We start from the raw sequence: 21748 nt of genomic DNA, 5'->3' as shown, positions 1-21748 counted from the left end.
CTAAAATAGAATAAAAAAAATAAAATATTTTTAATTAAGTTTTAACAGTTTGCAGTCTAATTTTATCAATCGCGACCAACTCCTAATAACTTCAAATAAATGCATGGAACATTTTTACTCTACAGACGCATTAAAAAAATAACCAGCAATATCGATTAATAAATATATTCCCCTATACCTGTATAATTAATAATTGAGTTAAGATTTCTTTTATAAAATAAATTTAATAGTTGATTGGAATCGACCAATTTTAAATACATACTAAAGAGATGAATCAGTAATTGTGAAACTAAAAGGTGTCGCTACTTAACCTGTTACTAGATTCACTTTAAAATAATTTTAAAAAATGGTATGACCCCTGAGTTCATACCCATAAAAACTTCTCTCCACATTAAGACTGTTGCTGTTTTGTTTGGGTGTTCAATTTAACGTTTAGTTTTAAATGCAGAGAAACTATGAGACTTAGAAACTTACTAAGGTATGTAGAAAATAGTACAGCAATTACAATGGAATGAAATTATTTACATTCGATAATTTGAATATTTAACTGTTGAACTTGTTTTTAAAAAATGCCATCAGGGTTACTGATACTGCAGGAAGTTGAGTTGAAATTTGACATAGTGAAAGGGCCTTATTTGCTTATGAAATTAAGACAGAGTTTTCTCAAAATTCCAATTTGTTAAAGTTATTGCAATTTAAGTGAACTGTTTTAATTTCTTTTTGCTTTGTTGCTCAAAATCTGTAATATTTAGAAACTTGAAATTATGAAGGTGTGTTTGTGTAGAAAAAGGTACAAAGTGTTTGGGGGAATAAAAAAATAATAAGATCCCATTATTATTACAAGAATTATTAATTGTTAATCTTATGATGAAAAAATAAAACCTTTTGATCGGCTTACTGTACGCTAAAATGCAACTACAGAAATGAAATTTGGTATGATCATAGGAACATTTTGAATTATAAACTTAACAAGAGTTTTTTCAAAATTCTCCCTCTTTTAATTTTTATACGATATAAATCATGAATATCAGAACAAAAAGTTACAAATAAGGACAAAACATTTTTTATCGGGAAAACCAGGAGTATCAGGAAAACTAAACACACTGCACAAATCGAATCATTTAAAAATGGGGAAGGAAAATTATAACTACTGCAATTTTGCGGAGATAAACTACAACGTTTTCTGGTTTTTAAAACATTAAACTTTAGCAGGTGACAGCATATCTCGCATTTTTTTTAATACTACTTGAGCATGAAAACTTTATTTTGTTGAATTGATTCTCTAATCACTCTCCCCTTTTTTCTCTCTTGCAGTGATGTATTTTTTATAATTTATGATCAATAATAATTTAAAAAATTAACAATGCTGATGAAAAACAGTTTGCAGGAATGTAACAATAGCTCAACAGACGCTCTGCTGAAAAATTCTTGTCCCATAACAAAATGGCGAATAATCTCTAACAAACATTGAAGGAATTACAATTTTCCCGTTCTTCTGTTGCAGGTGTGAAGAAAAGAAAAAGTAAAAGAAAAATATGCAAGTCATTCTCTAAAAGGAATGAGTTTGGCAAAATGCTTAAATGATCTATTCTGTATTTCTGATCTATTCTGCACTTTCAGATGCAAGCCAACTTTATTATTTTTACTTTCAGAAATATACGATTTTGAAATTTAATAAAGTTCAAATAAATTGATTCAAGAAATAATATATTATAAATTATTAATACTATATTATAAATTAATAATGAAGTTCTAAATATATATAGGCACTGAATTGAATTTATATTCAACATAGTACTTACATCAGAGCAAAATGTCCCCGATTGAGATTCTACGTAATTAAGTCTAACATTTTGTATTTTCTGAATTAAACCTAGAAAAAGAAATTACACCATATAAATAATAAATCATATATATGCTTCTTTTAGTACAATTAATGTAATAAAGATATTAATATTTTGAAGCATAAACTAGAGATTTTCCCCTAGCAAAAAGAGCGAGCGAGCGATTTCATCTAGCGAGAGAATTTCACCTTTAAAAAGAGTTTATTTTCAAAATTGAGTTATTTTATTATCACATTGTCGTTATCTCAGAATTAGAATACTGGAAAAACAGATTAATTTTGGAATGGGAACTATCGGATTACAGAACAAACAGATTAATTTTGGAATGGGAACTATCGGAATACAGAACAAACAGATTAATTTTGGAATGGGAACTATCGGAATACAGAACAAACAGATTAATTTTGGAATGGGAACTATCGGAATACAGAACAAACAGATTAATTTTGGAATGGGAACTATCTGAATACAGAACAAACAGATTAATTTTGGAATGGGAACTATCGGAATACAGAACAATCAGTTACTTCCAATCACAGCAGATTATAATTATTTTTAGTTTTGCTTCCACCCGAATAAAAACGTGATAAAACAAAACGTATTGACGAATTGTGCTATGTCCGAGTTTACTCATGATAATAAATATTTGCAATATATACATACCCAAGTTAACTCGGGATAATCATTGAAGAGGTTAAGTATATTCAGAGAAACCTCATGATTATTGGAAACCTCATGATTATATCAAATTACAGAAGTTTAGATTTGCAGAATTCAAGTGCATTAACTGTTACACAAATGCTATACCAAAGAGTCTCAGTGCTGCCATCTAGTGGAGCAGAAACTAGACGTCCAAATTAACATGGCCAACGGTATCTCACCCATTTTGGTAGTCCTGAAAGAGTGGATACCACTTCTGGAGAACATACTACAGGGGTCTGTCCAGACATTTTGTGAAGGGTCCGTTTTTAAGTTAAAATATTTTGCGAAGGGTCCGTTTTCATAAAAAGATATTTTGTGAAGGGTCCATTAACAGACCCAAATTTCTTCTAAAGAGATCCCTGCACTAGGTCTGCTCATGTGTGTGCACTTGTGCAGCTCAATGGAAATAAAAATAAATAAAAAAAGGTCAAGAAACCATACCTTTCCGTTTTGCTGGATATGAAAAATCCACTACAGGTACAGGAGCCAAAGGATTGAAACAAGGCAGAGCAGTAACACATGCTAATTTACAAGAATCATTTTCCAGTGGAAGTCTCTCCAACAGTTTTGGAGCTGTCCTCGAAGCACAAAACGCAGACTTGATTGCAATGTAATTAGCGTGAGGCATTGTATTTTGATATGTAGCTTCAGATTTGAAAGACACATTATCTTCATTTGTGATATATGACTGGAATATAAATGAAACAACATATAAATTTACATTATCTCAACACATATTTTTAGATTTAAAAGGTGCATTATCTTTGCTAAGGATATAAGACTAAGATATAAATACAATTTATAAATTTGCAGAACTTTTATATGTGTATTTTCAGATTTAAAGGACACATATCTTCATTTGAGATGCATGACTGAAAAACGAGAAAAAATTTCTAATTAAAATATATTTATAATACATTGTGTCCTTCTAAAAATTTATAATTTATTGTCATTCCAAAAATTTTAAATATATTTCGCTCTATAGTTAAAAGTTTATTTCAAATTAAATTAAAATATAACAATTATAATCTAAAGAAAAACCTTGATGAGTTGAAAATAAAAGTTAAATCTGCAATAGTTAAATTGCTTTTCAAACATTTTCCTGGAAAAACAATATTAAACCATTAACAATATTATTCCATTAGTGAACTGTTTCATTGAAGAATTATTTCCTTAGTCCCTTGGAAAAACACCCTTAGTGAAGTAATACTGTTTAATACATAAAAGGACTTTAGTCACTAACCTGCATAACTGTTTAATAGTTCACTATTGTTACCTGACAACCAAATTGAAAGTAAATATAAAACAATTCCATTGAAAATATAAAAAATTAACTTTTTCTTTTTTTGTTGATTATAAAAACGGCATATATAGCAACACATTTAATGGAATCATACTTTATTTACCTTATAATCCATTTTTTTTGTTAAAAAAATATATTTTAAAAAAAACTGGATTAACTTTACAATTTCGTAAATTATAATGAAATTTGGTACCATAAAATTTACACAGAAAATATGAAACCAAATTATCCATGTGAATGATTAACTCACAACTGATTGCATAACTCACTACTGATTTCATAAATCAGAATTGATACCTGATTACATAACTCACAGATTTCAAATTATATATTTAAACTAATTTATTATAGATTCATAAATTGATTTGTTTTAAATAAGTTTACAAAAAATCTTGTGAAATAAATAAAAAAATTTCAAAATATATTTATAAAAAAAAAAATTCATATAATGGTCCAATTTGTTTTTATTTAAAAAAAAAAGCCTNTTCCAAAAATTTTAAATATATTCTGCTCTATAGTTAAAAGTTTATTTAAAATTTAATTAAAATATAACAATTATAATCTAAAGAAAAACCTTGATGAGTTGAAAATAAAAGTTAAATCTGCAATAGTTAAATTGCTTTTCAAACATTTTCCTGGAAAAACAATATTAAACCATTAACAATATTATTCCATTAGTGAACTGTTTCATTGAAGAATTATTCCCTTAGTCCCTTGGAAAAACACCCTTAGTGAAGTAATACTGTTTAATACATAAAAGGACTTTAGTCACTAACCTGCATAACTGTTTAATAGTTCACTATTGTTACCTGACAACCAAATTGAAAGTAAATATAAAACAATTCCATTGAAAATATAAAAAATTAACTTTTTCTTTTTTTGTTGATTATAAAAACGGCATATATAGCAACACATTTAATGGAATCATACTTTATTTACCTTATAATCCATTTTTTTTCGTTAAAAAAATATATTTAAAAAAAAACTGGATTAACTTTACAATTTCGTAAATTATAATGAAATTTGGTACTATAAAATTTACACAGAAAATATGAAACCAAATTATCCATGTGAATGATTAACTCACAACTGATTGCATAACTCACTACTGATTTCATAAATCAGAATTGATACCTGATTACATAACTCACAGATTTCAAATTATATATTTAAACTAATTTATTATAGATTCATAAATTGATTTGTTTTAAATAAGTTTACAAAAAATCTTGTGAAATAAATAAAAAAATTTCAAAATATATTTATAAAAAAAAAAATTCATATAATGGTCCAATTTGTTTTTATTTAAAAAAAAATGCTAATAAATTGTTTTGAAAACTTAAACCAACTGTTTTTTTTTGAGAAAATGATTCAATAAAATGATAGTTATATAAAGATAAAAAATTCATCCACTCTTATTCAGCATTTATAAAAATTGTGATAATTTTATCTTTAAATATTACAGTAAATTCAATAAAATGATAGCTGTATGTTAGATGGAAATTCATCCTCTCTTATTCAGCATTTATAAAAATTGCAGTAGTTTTACCTTTAAATATTACAGTAAATTCACTATATCACAAAAGTTTTAAAAACATTTGACAACTGACCTATTGAAAATTTAACTTCAGTGAGTTTATTTTTTAGATTTTAAAATAAAATAACAATCCTTATTTTTGACAAAGACTTTGCAAATTCAAATTGTTTAATGATATTGACCTTTATCTTAACATAGTCCTGTTCGCAGAATTGTGGCGACAGGGTCACATTGTCGCAGAACGTTACTGAGTTCTTGCAAAAAGGTTTTTTCTTTGGGAAGTAAAAAATTTGGGTTTTCTTTTTTGCAGAAATTTTCGTTCTATTTTTTATGTACTTATTACTTTTGACTTCCATATAGTTTTTAAAAACTTATATTCTTAATACGATATTGTTTATTACAGGAACTGAATCTCAAAACGAAAACACGAATCCCCTTTTCGAAGAGTCCGACTCACATGATTTCGTCATAAACATTTTTTTGTTGCTAGTTACTGCTACGGATTTCACGATTTTTTTTATATTTTTTTTAATGTGATGATGATTTACAAAAAGGAAATAATTAGTGTGTTTCCCCCGTACAAAATGCGAGAATATTGACCACAATATTAGAATTAAAAAAATATTACATATTCAAATAAAAAAAGCTACATTTTATTTTAATCAAAAAGTAATTTATTTACTTTTGAAGTTGACTCTTCTGTTACTTTAAATCAGTAACATGTATATTTGTTATTTTAAAAAGTACCTGGCAGAAAATATTAGTATTAGAGAGGCACATCGCGGAAAGCTGGAAAAAATTCCGCCACAGGGGTCACATTCTTTTTTTTTATTCATATCATAAATAATTATTTCTATGTTCTAAAAAAATATATCAGGAAAACTTTATGAGAATACTTGTTTGGTTTTAGTGGTTCTCCGCCTTTCCTTGGGCTCATCATCCACATTGTCATCCTCACCATCAATGTCTTGATCCCTACCCTCAACAACTATATAAAATAAACAACAACAAAAACATTAAAATAATTTTAATTTTCCAAAAACATTAACTTATATAAAATGAATCAAATAAGAAACAAAATAAAAAATTATGAATAATTTTAGCTACAATATTTTTTTTTTAAAAAAATCTTTTATGCAATCAAATTAAAAAATTGAAACAGCATGATGAAGCAAATTTGTCGGCACATATTATAAGTATTCATAAGTTTGTACACAAGTTTTTACCTCTATGTATCAGCTTTTTATGAAAAATTAAAACCCTTTCCTGCTTTAATATTAGCACTGAAAAACCACATGCCAGTGAAAAATAAATTTTATGTATAGCACTAATAAAATATCTTTGAATGAAATAAAATTTTACAAAAGGATGAAAAACTGCTTTTTCCATAAAAAATAAATAAAACAACAATTTATTAAAAATTACATACATTCTAAAAAAATTTTAATACATCCCTCACTTGTGTTAAAATAAATAAATTTATTAACTCCATTTTAACTACATTACTTTTCAGAAAGCAATAGTGCAGAAATTTTTTTGAGAGTAAATTTCATTCCTTGTCTCCTCCCTAACATTAAACTTAAAAATAAATATAAATTTATTACCAGTATCTAAGATACAATTTAATTTGTCTTAGCTTTTATGTAAGATAACAGTGCCCAACCTGTGGCTCGCAGGCCACATGTGGCCCACCCACTGTCTATGTGCGGCCAGCGGGCTTTTTTGAATGCAATACAAAAATTTCCATTAATTTGATTGTGTTTAAACATTATAAATTTTCTTTAATTAAAATTTATATTACTCAATAAAATGCATATATTGTTTAAATTTTCATCCTGTCAGCTTCTTTTTGGTTAGAGTTTATATCTCCCCCCCCCCCATTATTTATGTATGTATATATATATATACATACATAATATGGTTGTGCACCCCTAATGCAAGAAAAAAAAATAATAGAAATGATATTTAAAACTAATAAAATATCAATATAACCTTTTTTGTTTAATACAATGGTCTGCAACTGATTATGGAATTGCATTGTTTCTTTGTACAGAGCATCTACCCTCCCACCAGTGCTTTTTANAATCTAAAGGAAAAAAAAATTACATTTCTGCTCAAAAGCATAATTATGTCTAATGTTTTGCAGTAAGACTTTTGATAACTCAACTAGTACAAATGTTTTGATAATTATAAATGTAGGTAAATCGTTCTGCTCCAAGCATAAAGAGTTTTGAAGGGATTGATTATTCTGCTAGATGTATAGCAATTTAGAGCACTTTCTCTTTAAGGCTTTTTTTTAAATATAAGAACAAAAATTCCATAAGAAAAATACCTGATATTATTTATAATACAGTAAAACATAACAAATATGCTATGGTAAGCAAAATAGTTCTTACATATAATTAATTCATTTGCAAATGTTTGTTACAATCTTCCTTATGCACCCTTCTTCCCCACACACCTTTGATAGTTTTTCTACTCTAAAAGATATGAGATGACCTAAAAATTTTTAGGGTTTGTGTTTGGAGCAAAAAATAAAGCACAATCAATTAATCACTGCACTTTACAGTTGACAATTTACATTTATGCTGTTTGCGTTAGAATAATAACTTAGAGATATAATTGGATTTTAAAAAAAACTCAATAAAATAAGAAAAGAAAAACAAGCATTATAAATACATACAGGAAATTTCAAAAGCCCTTTCAGCTTTTAGAGAATTTCCACAAAGGAGTAAATTATTTTGTTTCAGTGGATGCGAGTAGGATTAATGAAGAAATGTTATATAGCATATAAGCAAATGGTAACACGCCCTATCTAGAAGAGAAAAAAAAATTGACTGCCTGAGATTTTAAGCTAACAGACAAACAAGAGAGGGCATCAAAAAGACGTGACGATCAGAGAAAACATGCAAAAACGGCGACTGATTGGATGCTTGCAGACGGCGTCATTCTCAACATCATGTTAGGGTAAAAGCAGTAGCAAGTAAAGGAAAACAAAATTAATCATTATGCAAAAATCCCTCCACTCCAGGCACAAAAAAGGGAAATAAGAATAATCTCTACTCCAGTAACAGAAGTAAAACAAATATATAATTAAATCTCAATGCAATTCATAATATAAGTATAAGCTACATAACAAAAATTCCGAAGAAAGCTATCAGATACAAATTATTCTCTCTTGAAGATTTGGTGGCATTAAGCAGCTGATTACACTAACTAGTAGTTAAAACAGTCATAGAATTTCTATTTTACAAATTAGCAAGCATTGTATAAGAATTTTTCTGAGATACAATAGCGAAATATATTTTCCCCATTTCGTTATAAAATCAGTTAATCTTTTATGAAAATATTAAAAAAGCTTAGTAAAGAATTTCTAAATAAAAAGTATTCTTACATTTTCAGCATCTAGCTTTAAACAGAGCGCTAAATGTTGTACCATTTCTTCCTCACTCATATCAGTTAAAGCATCAGATTTACTAAAGAAAAGTACATATTTATAAGAAATACACGAAAAACACTAAGAACTGAAGTAAACACAAATACTAAAAACACTAATCAACAATTTAGAGAAATAAAAACAATATGTTATAAAATATAATTTTTTAAATACAGTAGGGTACCGATTATCCGGAACGATCGGGATCATCGCTATTCCGGATAACTGATTTTTCCGGTTTTCTGAATCGCTACAAAAAGCCGTTTNACCTGTTTGAATTATGCTATATAATTATTATGTCTGAGTTCACGTATAGTTGAGGTAAAAAAAAAATTAACCAGCTATAAAGATTTTGAGGGAAGTGAAGATCAACGCTACATCATACTACATCATGCTACATCATTTATTATTTACTGTTGACCTGTTTGAATTATGCTATATAATTATTATGTCTGAGTTCACGTATAGTTGAGGTAAAAAAAAAATTAACCAGCTATAAAGATTTTGAGGGAAGTGAAGATCAACGGTATATAGGGACACAGATACAATAATGAATTGCACCAACTATAGATACAAGAGACAGATATTAACAATTACTTTAAAGTAAACCTTATTGGATTTGATGACATCTTCAGAATGAACTTATATGTTGACATCCAAAGTTTCATTCTTCAAACAAATTGATATCCCAATTAGAGGCAGGCCCCAAGTAAATTAGGTATATTGAAATTAAAGAAGACTTTAAAACAATGAACTGCATCAATTAAAACAATTTGGCGAAAAGAAGATTCTTAGTAAATTTTGGCTCAAAAAGGGCTATTGAGTCAATAAGGAAGAACATTCTACTTGCAAAAATTTGTTAGCAGCCGATAAATATAAAACCCTAAATTTATCCCTATTGATAAATAGCCTTATTAGCGTAAGTAAATTAAATTCCAATATAAGACTTTCATTTTAAATTTTATTTTGAATAATTAATATTTTAATTTAATAAATTTATATAAAATTTTACTTTTTAGACGCAATATTTCTCCATTAAATCTTACTTTATTTTTTCTCAGGTGGTAAATTGTGTAAAGATTATAAAAGTGATTTTTAATTTGTGAAGTCAGTGTGATTTTTAATTTGTGAAAACTTATTCATGATCATTAAGGCTCGAATTTTGCTGAAGTTTAGTTTTTCATTTTAATTCTTTTTTCCTGCATTTTTAGAAGTTTCCTTGACAAGGCAAATATAATTATGTTAAGAAAATATTGAAATGTGAAAAACTGTTAATATACAAAATAATAAAACACAAATGTAATTTTTATAATTTATTATTTTATCTTTAATATAACTATAATGGTGAATAATAACAAAATGAAACCTTATATGTTGAATATGATATGTTATAATTTGAATATTAAAAAAACATATATAAAATATTAATGATAAGATATACTTTTAAGTGGTTTAAATGAATAAAAAATAGATGTAATTTCCATCAATCATATAAACATTTTTTTATTAGTTTTTTTTATAATACGACCTAAAAGTACACTTGAAGGCATTTTAGCAAATTTAATAGTCAATTCAAAATAAAATAAATAGTTTATTTACCTTTTACTGACATTAGAATCAGTATCTCCATCAGCTCTATTAGAAACCATTTTTCTAATCTACGAATAATGTCCAAAACATAAGTAACATACATGATACAAAATCATTTATTACTAAAAAATAGTTACGCAAAATATACTTAGAAAGAATTTACCCTAGTTTTTAAATTAGGCTGCTGTATTTCTACAATTTTTACTGCAAACAGAGGGATTAATTTTAAGTACTTTCTATATTTCAAATTTTCAATACTTTGAGGGGATTTTATTTATCGACTATATCAACCTTCAACAATCAAAAGGTACCTCAAGTTAACATGTCTTATATACTAGCAGGGTTGGCAGGTTTTTGACATGTGACAGTTTTTTGACGGTTTAAACCATGGTTTAAACCATCACGTCAAAAACCCCACTATCAAAAATTTCGAAAGTGTCAAAAATCTATATTCATATGTGAAATTTAATTAATACATAAAATTTATATATTTTTTATAAAGGATAGTGTTTCTAAATATGTTCTAGAAAAAAATCAATTTAAAATTTTGAAGAAACACTTATATTTTGAATAGTAACCAAAATCTTGCACTTTTGAAAGCTCACATCTTTTGTAATATTATGTATTCATTTTCATGTGTTATTGAAAATCTGCAGTGATATTATTAAGAAATTTATTTATAACCAAATTTAGTGTATAGTATAGATTATACTAAAAATTAGACATTTTTAAAGATAAACATTAGCAGTTTTGTACATTAGACATCTTTTAAAGAAAAATCTTTTTAATATTCTTTTAAATCTTCTTAATAATCTTTTTAACATAAGACAATACAAATTTAAGTGCTTTCTGTTAAATACACAGAGTAGTTAGTGTCGATTTACAGTATATTCAGCCTATTCATTTACTATGCTGAAAATTTAGTTTATCCAAATACTTGTGAATTTCATTTTGCTGAATACTATATAGTTTTGTTGAATATCTAAATATTCAGCTGTTGAATAATTACTTCTTGCTTTCAAGATATGCATTATTTGTATTCTTAATACAAGTGGAGAAAAAAAAATTAAGAGATAAAAATTGTTTTAAAATGATAAGTGTAATAATTATAAATAAATATAATAAACAATATGAATTATATTTATCATTATTCACAAATATAACTACTTTTAAATTCAAATTAACATACTGGATAATAAAGATATTCGGTATAACATTAAAAAAAATTTTTTATACACTTGTATCAAGTTTGTATTTATACAACATAACTTGTAAGTTCCTTATAAATATTAGTTATATGTTCCTTATATGTCAAAAATGCATAGTAATAAACTTTTAATTTTCTTAAGTATCAAAAAAAAAAAATTTTTTTTTTTCAAAATATTAATATTTAAAAAATTTTTGTGCAAAATTTTTCTGCACATGCATTCGAATATAAATTTCTAAGATTTTAAATCTGTTATTTTACCTTAATTTTAATTAAAAAATATTTTGAAACCTGCTGATTACCTATAGTATAATTAAATTTCAATATAATGAATGCATGGCAACTGTTAGTAGTTTTGAAGTTCATATATTTTCTTGGCAAACTTCAGTTTTTGACGGTTTAAACCAGTATTATACCCTTGTCATGTCAAAAACCACTTTTTGACGTCAAAAACCCAACCCTGTATACTAGTGAATCCATATTTAATATTTATAGTGGTAGTTACCCCACATTACTCCTCCTCCAGAATTTTATCTGTGATAGAATTCAATGAAATGCCACTAGATGATTCATGCTGTTTATTTATTTATGAAATTTTTGCTCATCATATTTTATTATTTTTTATAGCATTTCGCTCATTTTCTTAAAAAAAAATTTATATCACTTTGCTCATTTTTTTTCTATATTGTTTATTACCGGGAGGCTTTATTTACTTCTCCGGGTCTTTCCTTTTCTCTTTGAGCAGTTTTTACATTAAACAAATTTACATTAAGCAAATTTGCATTAAGCAGTTTTTACATTAAGCAAGCTTAATGTGGACCATTCATCGATGGTGGCGTGTTCAAGTCACGTCCGGATCACCATTGAGGGGATTTTATTTATCGACTATTTCAACCTTCATCTATCAAAAGGTACCTCATGATAGAATCAAGTTAACATGTCTTATATACTAGTGAATTTATATTTAATATTTAAAGTGGTAGTTACGCCACAACTTTATCAAAGTTTAATTTTAATAACAAATCAGTCAAAATACAACGAAACTAAAATAAAAATATCATTAGAAATATTATTTCCATTCCTCATCATTATTTTCAAATCACGGAATCAATTGCTCAAATAAGTGTGATAATTAAGATAGTTATATTTAAGTTAATCAAATGGGGATTTCCCAGTATACTTTTTTCAATCGCATTTATAGCGTTAAACTTCATAGTTTGAGAACTTCAATTTTCATTAACAGCTGAGAGTGATAAAAAAAATAGTTAAGAGTAAACAAGCGATGTCAATAAAAAATATGAACACCCTCACTTACTAAAGTCCTAAGGTCTAACAATATCTTTTAAATAAAACGCTTAATTCCAAATGAATATTTATTCTATGTAATAACAATCTAAATTAAAAGAGCCGCCATAAAGAGGTTATTTTGAATTTTTCTAGCATCAATATCAACGATGCCAAAAAACATTTATACGTGAAATGATTCGAGAGAAAGTAATTCGTGATAGATAAAATTTCACCAATCAGAGGGGTTCTTATCTTTAATTCGATACAGTGAGAATGGCTTTATAGTCGGCCTGCTTTTATGTTTGAATTTTGCAACGGGCAGAAAGAAACCTTTCTCCACCATTTTTAAACTTTCATGTAACGTAAACATAAGCATTACAAATTTGAGAAGTTCTATTCTATTAATACAAATGTAATTAAAATTAAATAGTATTCATTAATTTAAAACATGTTAGCTTTTGAAGAGAAAGCGCGGATATTTTTCGATGCAGTGTTTAGTTTCGAGGGTCTATTTGATGCTGATTTCCTCATGAAATTACTATTTAAAAATGCCAATCCAAACTATGTTATTAGTGATGACGTTCTTTGGAGTTCTAAACTTCACGTTGCTGTCCTCTCGAAGGATTGCAGTCTTGCCTTAGTTCAAAGTATTCTTGCTGAAGATTCTTCGCAGTTGAATCAGAAAAATATTTTTCAAGTTACTCCTTTACACCGCGCTGTGTATTGTGCAAAAAATCTTGACATTGTCATTGAGCTTTTGAAACAAGGCGCAAACGTAAATGCTGTAGAACGGTCAATGATGTCTGCGTTGCACATTGCAGCATACAACAGTAATCAATATCAATATGACCTGCTCGAAATTCTAATAGAATTTGGCGGAAATGTTAATTGTGTTGATTATAAAAATCAAACACCATTACATATGTTAGTTAAAAATCGTTATGTGCAAGAACAATCAGTTTGCCTTTTGCTTCAAAAAGGCGCTGATCCTAATGCATGTGACAATTACAGTGACAGTATTCTAAAAGTTGCCATACAGAACACGTACATATCTCTGAATATTATCAAAACACTTCTTGTGTTTGGCGCCAATCCTGAGGAGCATCTTAAATATTGTATTCAAAACTTACCTCTTGCTAAGTTGCTTATTCAACACATAGCTGTAAAAAAAATTGAAACTGTTTTTAAAAATATTGAAGATGGCTTATTTGATTTATTACCAGACCAATTTGTTGATTTAAGCTTTTGTACAAACATTGAGATTTATTTGGAATTATCTTCTTTCAGTGATAATTGTATTAATGAATTAATGGCTATGAGAAAGATAAATATCAACCGAAGTTGTACATTGTTTAAATTTATCTCTGAACAGTCTTCTAATGCTAGGATAAGGGATATCAATAAAAACAGGTCTTTATTTGAAGATGCATTGTTATCCATGAAATATGATAAATTTTCCTACTGTAGTGATCTAATAGATGCTGCATTTGAATTTCACGATGTTTTGAATATATTATCTGAACATGGTTTGTATGCTGTACAATCTATGAAGTCATTGGAACACAAGCGAATCTATTTGAATTATTATGCAATTACAGATTTAGCATCATATGTAACTAAAAAAGACCTTATCAACCTCGCCTTAGCTTATATTAATGAAAATTATCACAGAGATGTAACAAAAAGGAAATTATTTACCTCTAAATCGACTAAACGACTCCATGATGGATTAAGTGACTCAATGTTGTGCATGAAGCGTTTGAAGTTGTAAAATGAATTGTTTTTTGATGTTTTGTTACTAGTTTGATAAGCAAACAATATATTTTATAATCTACGAATAAAAAATCTTGATAACATGAATCAAGAATGCCTTTGTAGCTTTTTTATCACAGTAACCAATTAATTTATTTCAAATTCTGTTGACATGTAAAATTTTGTACTAATCTGTTTCGGGGGTCATGCAAAATCTTTTACCACAGCTATATTTGTCCATTCATTAATTTTGCATCCATTACCACTCAATTTAATAAGAATAAATTGCCATTGGTGCCATTCTTCAGTTCTCGGGATTGAAATCAGTCTCTAGAAAGAAAATCATGCTGAATTTCATCAATTAATTTCTTTTCCATTAGTTCTTTAAATTAAAATGTCCTTTTCTTTTCCTTAAAAATGTTAATTTTATACAAAAATTTTCTACTTATTTTTCTAGTTAATTTCATACACATATTTACTATTCATTTTTCTAGTTAATTTCAAAAAAATATTATATTTGAATGAAAATATTGCTATTTTTCATAATTAACTGATCTAGTAATGATGTCGCACTGCAATGAGAGAACAGGATTGATTGAACTTTAGCGCTTGCTTGCTTTAAACAGTATTTGTACTATTGTTGGATCTAAATTTGTTTGAATTTCTTTTCCCCTAACGTTTTCAAATGCAGAACTGCATTAGAAGCGAAATAAATAATGAAGCAAAAAAAAAGTTTCATGATATTTCACACATATGAGTAAGGCTTAAAAGTTTCAGACATATGCATAGCTTCATAAAAAATTAGTGGTTTATTATTCACTGATTATGGCAAAAAGATCTACAAGGTTAACTATTACTTTTATCGTGTTTGCTGTGAAAAAATAAATTAACAAAATGAAGAAAAAAAATCAAATCATTGATTTAATGTATGTACCATGATTGTGGAAAGATACATTTTGAAGTCAATGATCTGTAAATTTCTAAAAATTTTAATAAGCAACACTGCAAGAGATCAAAGGACTGCCTGCCCTTTGATCCCTACAAATGTGCCCTTTTTGTACAAATAAGCCACCATCCCTTAGAAAACACTGCCTTTTTATTCATATACCATTTTTAAAAAAAAAAGAAATTTCTCCATTTAAATAATAATTACACACTGGTAAAATTACCTGTGTTAGCAGGTTTAATTGTTATTACTATTACAAGTATTTACTTAGGATTGTTTTCAACTCGTTTAATTTTTAGTATCTATTTTTTCGAGGGGAGGAGGTATTAAGAAACTTTTTAATGATATTAAAATTATTTTTTAATAAAATACCTTTTTTTAAAAATTAAATTACACCTTTAACTGCTCCTTTTCTCATAATTTTCAGTTTAAATTATAGAAAAGCACTTTTCAAGTTGTTTATCAATTTAAAAAAAATAGATTTTTTTTTAGTTTATTTTTTAAAAAAATGTGTGCATGGCTTTATTTATTTTTATGCTCTATTTTTTAATGAGAATTATTTTTTGAAATATGCACATAAAATAGTATAAAAGAGGGTAATTTAGAAATTGTAGAGGATCAAATTCAATTATTACATAATATTACACATTTTAATAAATTTTTACAGTGTTAAGTGAGTGCCCTTTCAATTTTGAAAATGCCTTTTTCTGCTACGTACCACCTTGCCCTTTTTTATTCCTAGGGAGAACTATGTATTATCTATGTACTGAATCTTTTAATTTTTCAGACAAATTTATCTTGCTTTTATTGCACTTAATAATTAATTATTTTATTTAATATGAAATTCATTAGAGCCCAAGAGAAAAAAAAACTCTGCAGCCAACTACTGAAAAAGGTTTAGCTCTCATTAATTTAAGCCATAAATTATTTAAATATTTTTGGGCCTGTCTACTTTATAGGAGACCAATATTCCATTTATAAAATTAGTATAGTTAATTTTTGTCTCAATTTTTTATTTATAATTTTTTTTAAGGAAAGAATATTGCCCAACCTCTTGAAATATTTTACTTTCCTTTGTTCATACTAAGTGAAATGTTGTTAAAAAAAAAAAACTGTTTTTTTGTATATAAAATAAGGTTCCTTTTTTCATATATATAAATATGCTCTGTGCTTTTTGTAAAATATCTATTTATGTATTAATATTTTATGCCTATGCAGAACAATTTGCTTCTGCAGCAATGTATTATTAACTTTTAATAAAAGGATAATTGACATTGTTATTGATAGTAGAGTGTCAAAACTTTAATTTGAAAATCAATCCATAAAGTAAAATCTAAATTGTTATTCTGGATTCTTTAAATTTATTTGCCTAATGGCTTATGACAAACAAATGATGACCTACCCTCAAAAAGTTTAAACCATGGGGCCTCTTAAAAGTCAACCCCTTTAAAAATAGAAGGAATACAAAAAAAAATACTTCTAAGCAAAATGATACTTCAGCTTTGTATTAATGAATAAAATTATGAAACAAAAGCGTACTAACAAAAACATATTCCTGTTTATTATTATTTAGCAGCGATTATTAATCTCTGTTTAATGTTAAAAAGAAATGAAGTTAAATAGGTTATAAAAATCTACAGAACTCTATCAACAATAATTGTTTTTTTTTTTTTTAATTTATAAGTTTTAACTTCTTGAAGGGGGGAAAGGCATTATTTACAGCTTATTTTGTGTAATTAATTCTCATGAGCACTGTGAAAATCATTCAGTCCACCTCATCCACTAATGCATTCTTAGGAAAAAACTCAATTCACTGATTTAATGTTCAATTCAGTTTTGTTAAAATGGGTTTTAAAAAAATCGAAAAATAAATTATTTTAGTTCTTCCTTCTTTTCTACCTATTCAAATCTTTCCTTAGTCGTTTGTTTCGGCTGATGTCAAGGTAATTAAAGCCTTTTCATGGAGGATAGGACATTTATGGGTGATCTTGTTTCATCTTTGTTTCTCAGAATTCATCAGGAAACAGCTTAACTTATCACATCAAATTTCAAAAACATTTGAATGGAAAAAGCCCAATGTCTTATAGGGCTATTATTGAATTTTATCACAGATAGAGTCCAGGGGGACAAAGAGGCAGTGATTTTGGAGACAATTTAAATGGGATGAGTTGTGGGTGTCTGTGATTCATTTAAAAGTCCACATAGGGTCTTTTTTCTTCAATCTTTACCAGTGGCCACAGGAGTAACTCATGAGTGGTGGGGGGGAGGGGGTCTCTCTCCTTTATTAACTGGATCATGATTATCTGCAAGATCAAGAATTTGAACATACAATTTCAACTTCATGATTCCAATTGTTTCAAAATTAAAATATTTACCTATAAATTATTTATCTCTCATTTAATGATACAGTACAGAACCCGTTATCCGTAAATCAGTAAACCGGAACGAAATTCGATAAATTTTCCCGCCGTTTTTTTTTTTTTTTCCTCATAAGATTTTAGGATTTTTCTTTCTTTTTTGAAGGATGTTTACCTTACCATCATTTTGGAAATAATCATTAGTGTATTACTTCGTTTTTTCAAGATTATTTCCAAATATTTTTATTTTCAGTTGGGTTTAACAATAAAAAAAACTGCTTTTTGTAGCGATTCAGAAAACCGAAAAAATCAGTTATCCGGAATAGCGATGGTCCCGATCGTTTCGGATAATCGGTTCCCTACTGTATTTTATTAATTCTGTTTCACTTTTTTTTTTTTTTTTTTTAATTCTGTTTGCTGTACATTTGAAGCCAAGAATTTTCTCATCGGTCAGCCATATATTTCTTCTGGGGCAGAATGAGTAGTGGATAATTTGGTAAAAGTTTTCATTTTTTTACAAAACCCATTTTAACTTTGCGTAACATATACATGGGAATTGAGAGAATTCTGTTTTGAACTCTTCTGAAAGGACTGTTTTCACATCAAGCAAATGTTTTTTATTCTTTTCAAAAATCAAGTAGTAGCTAACAGAAGAAAATATTCATTTAGTTAAAAAATTATATTCATTTTTTTTAATAGGAGCTTTTTGTGTTGTTTAATATTTAAAAAAAAATGCAGACTTTAATGGGTAAAAATATGACAAGTATCTGGAAAATATGGTCCCAATAGTTAAATGAGGAAAATTGCTGAAAGTTAAAAGTTCTCCTTTTGGGTATTTCCCCATATCTAGAGAACGTTTTTAAGCGAAACATTAGCTTTTTCGCGCAGTTAGAAAATTTGCTTAACCCATTTTCGACCAAAGGTGCACCGACGCACCATTTCCATATATATAATTTTTATTAACACTGTGACGAATATTTTTCACTAATTCTATTTTTCTGCTATTGTCAAGAGTTCTGAAGTATATTATGATAAAATATTAGTAATTCTTCAATTCGTGTAAACACTTTCTGTTGAGAAATTTTTAAGCTACTCTAGCTTATTAACTTAAAACGGTTATTGACAAATTATTGCAAGCATATTTCAATTAAAATAACACCACATTTTATAAAATTTCTATGCTTGGCCTAAAATGGGTTAACAAGGATAATTTCAGGCAAAAAATTTTAATAATAATAAATTATCTTATTTAATAATTATCGAAAAATTATAATTTGAAAGATACAAGTTTTTAGATTATTTTAAATTAGGTAATTTAAAGGGAGAGAGAGTAAAAACAACTGAAGAATAACAAAATAAAATTTGGGGAAAACTGGACAAAATATTTAAACAAAGTTTTTAACAAAAAAAATTTTTTTTTGATAATAATTACAAGTCATTATTTTATTTAATAACAATCGGAAAATTTAAATTTCGCAATTGTTTAGATTATTTTAAGCTCAGCAATTTTAAGAGAGTTGTTGTTGTTAATTTATGCCGCACTAGAGCTGCACAATGGGCTATTGGCGACGGTCTGGGAAACATCCCGGAGGATGATCCAAAGACATGCCATCACAATTTTGATCCTCTGCGGAGGGGATGGCACCCCCACTTCGGTAGCCCGACGACACGCGCGCGAACAATTTTAAGAGAGAAAACGCAACTTTATCAGAATGTAAAATTGGACACGCCATCACAATTTTAATCCTCTGCGGAGGGGATGGCAGCCCCGCTTCAGTAGCCCGACGATCTGCACGCGAAGTTGAGCACTTTACGGTAGCACAGTTTAACGAGGACCAATACGCCAACACCCTCGGTCCCTATGCAGACTGATCCAAGTGGTCACCCACCCGCACACTGACCGCAGTCAGTGATGCTTGACTTCTGTGATCTGCTGGGAACCGTGCCTTAACGATCAGTCCACTGCGGGACGATTTTATCAAGGAAAAGAATTGGTAAAACATGTATATCTGCATTATTTAAATGCTTTAAAAATTGAAAATAGATCCCCCAGTCAAAATATTTTAAAAAATTAACTAGTTTCAACATTTCTTGGTGATACAAAAACAGGCAGTTTAAAGCTTCTAACATTCAAGCCTTATAATAATGTTAGATGTTTTGGTTCCGGTTTGTAATTCTGCTGCTTATTTTAATTATCACAAGTTGAATAAGAGTGATTTGTTTTAAGATTTCTATACACTGGGGGGATTATCATAACTACTGCATTCAATTTACTGGAATTATATAAAAAAATAATAAATGAACTTGTAAGATATTAATTATGAGCCGGTATCAACTTTTTTTTGTAAATAAATTTCTTTCAAACACTAAACTTATGATTGCTGTAGCCAACGAGAACTGCAACCCTATCGAAATTAGAAAGCTTTTAGAGGAAGACCCATCCATGTTAAACAAAAATAATCTCGCAGGAGACACTCCTTTGCATTTCGCTATATGCCATGGCCATAGCGTGGAAAATGTGATTGAACTCTTAAAACAGGGTGCCCGAGTTGATAATGTGCATTTTAACACAACTCCTTTACACACAGCAGCTGGTAGAAACAGCCATCTTCAATATGCTATGTTAAAAGTTCTACTTGAATATGGAGGACAAGTTAATAATCGTGATTTCCATAATCGTACTCCTTTACATATTTTACTGGAAACGATGAAAGAAGATTTTCAAGAGCGCTCACTTTATCTTCTATTATCAAATGGCGCAGATGTCAATGCAATTGATAATGAAAATATTAGTATTCTCAAAGTAGCTCTCATGAACCCTTGTATATCTTTAAATTCTATAAAAATGCTACTAGAGTTTGGGGCTAATGCTAATGACTGTATAGGGTACTCAGTGAGAGAATTGCCTGTAGCAAAGCTTTTGTTACAGTATATTCTCATCAAAAGAATGGCAAAGGCTGAACTAGAACCAAACTTAACTGATTTTAATACCTATTCTTCTTTGTTGCCAAAAAAAATTCTTGATTTAAAATTTTGTGAGCATTTACGATACTATCGTGAGTTGGTTGCATACAGAAATGGTTGTATAAGAGAATTGATTGCAATGAGGGGAGAAAGGATAAGTAAAAATTGTACTCTATTTTTGTACATAAATGAGCGCTGCAGTTGTGCAAAAGTAAATGAAGATGATTTAAAGACATCTCTAACTAAAAAAGTTTTATCAAAATTTAATCAATACCCTTATTGTAAAGATCTTATTACTGCTTCTTTGAAAAAAAGGTGCATATTAGAAGAATTATGTAATGAGAAAATTTACACTTGGCAGCAGATATCTGATTGTTCTTTAGAAAAATATAAAGTGCATTTAAACAGTGATACAATTCAAACATTGGCAACATATTTAATTAAAAGTGACATGATAAATCTCACTCTAGCCTACAGATATGGTTATGAAGCTTCTTTGGAATTAACAAAGAGAGTAAATTGTGAAAAACATAATTTAGAACACCATACAAAACGTCAAAAAGTTCCTTAAGGGCATGCAGAAGGTTCTTGGAGAGCCAAATGAAGATCTACTCCAGGCATCTAGCCAATAAAGGCTGATCCAATTGACAAAATTGAATGTCAATAAAACATTAAATTTGTTATTATTTAAGATTTTCTTAAGAAATTAGTAAGGTTTCTAAACAAAATTAATAAAGGAAATTCTAGGGAGTTAAAATATGAAAATAAATATATTCTATAAAATTAAATTTTCTTTACATTTGAAACAAAATTAAGATATTAT

At 27.9% G+C, this 21748-nt stretch overlaps 1 protein-coding gene and 1 long non-coding RNA gene across 3 annotated transcripts in view; both read right to left on the bottom strand.

The window, feature by feature from the left end:
* Positions 1-7466, bottom strand: part of LOC107455808 (uncharacterized) — a 33840-nt gene extending 26374 nt beyond the window's left edge. Inside the window, exons 1-4 of one of the 2 annotated variants that reach the window (XM_043047125.2) lie at positions 7379-7466; positions 6283-6374; positions 2988-3234; positions 1803-1873 (exon numbers count right to left, since the gene is read on the bottom strand). In XM_043047125.2, coding sequence (XP_042903059.1) covers positions 1803-1873; positions 2988-3234; positions 6283-6374; positions 7379-7424 — 456 coding nt within the window. In that variant the 5' untranslated portion in view covers positions 7425-7466. The remainder of the gene's footprint in view (positions 1-1802; positions 1874-2987; positions 3235-6282; positions 6375-7378) is intronic. The other variant, XM_021144944.3, reaches the window with a different exon arrangement.
* A 1314-nt stretch (positions 7467-8780) lies between these two features.
* On the bottom strand, positions 8781-13085 carry LOC122270302 (uncharacterized). Its single transcript, XR_006225724.2, has 3 exons — positions 12935-13085; positions 10422-10480; positions 8781-8862 (listed from the first exon to the last, which is right to left on the bottom strand). It is a non-coding gene; the product is annotated as an uncharacterized lncRNA (long non-coding RNA).
* Positions 13086-21748: the final 8663 nt, after the last annotated feature.

Source organism: Parasteatoda tepidariorum, chromosome 9 (assembly GCF_043381705.1).
Source record: "Parasteatoda tepidariorum isolate YZ-2023 chromosome 9, CAS_Ptep_4.0, whole genome shotgun sequence".
Lineage (NCBI taxonomy): Eukaryota > Metazoa > Arthropoda > Arachnida > Araneae > Theridiidae > Parasteatoda > Parasteatoda tepidariorum.
Note: the sequence above shows the minus strand (reverse complement) of the source record. Positions and strands in the feature narration are given on the sequence as shown.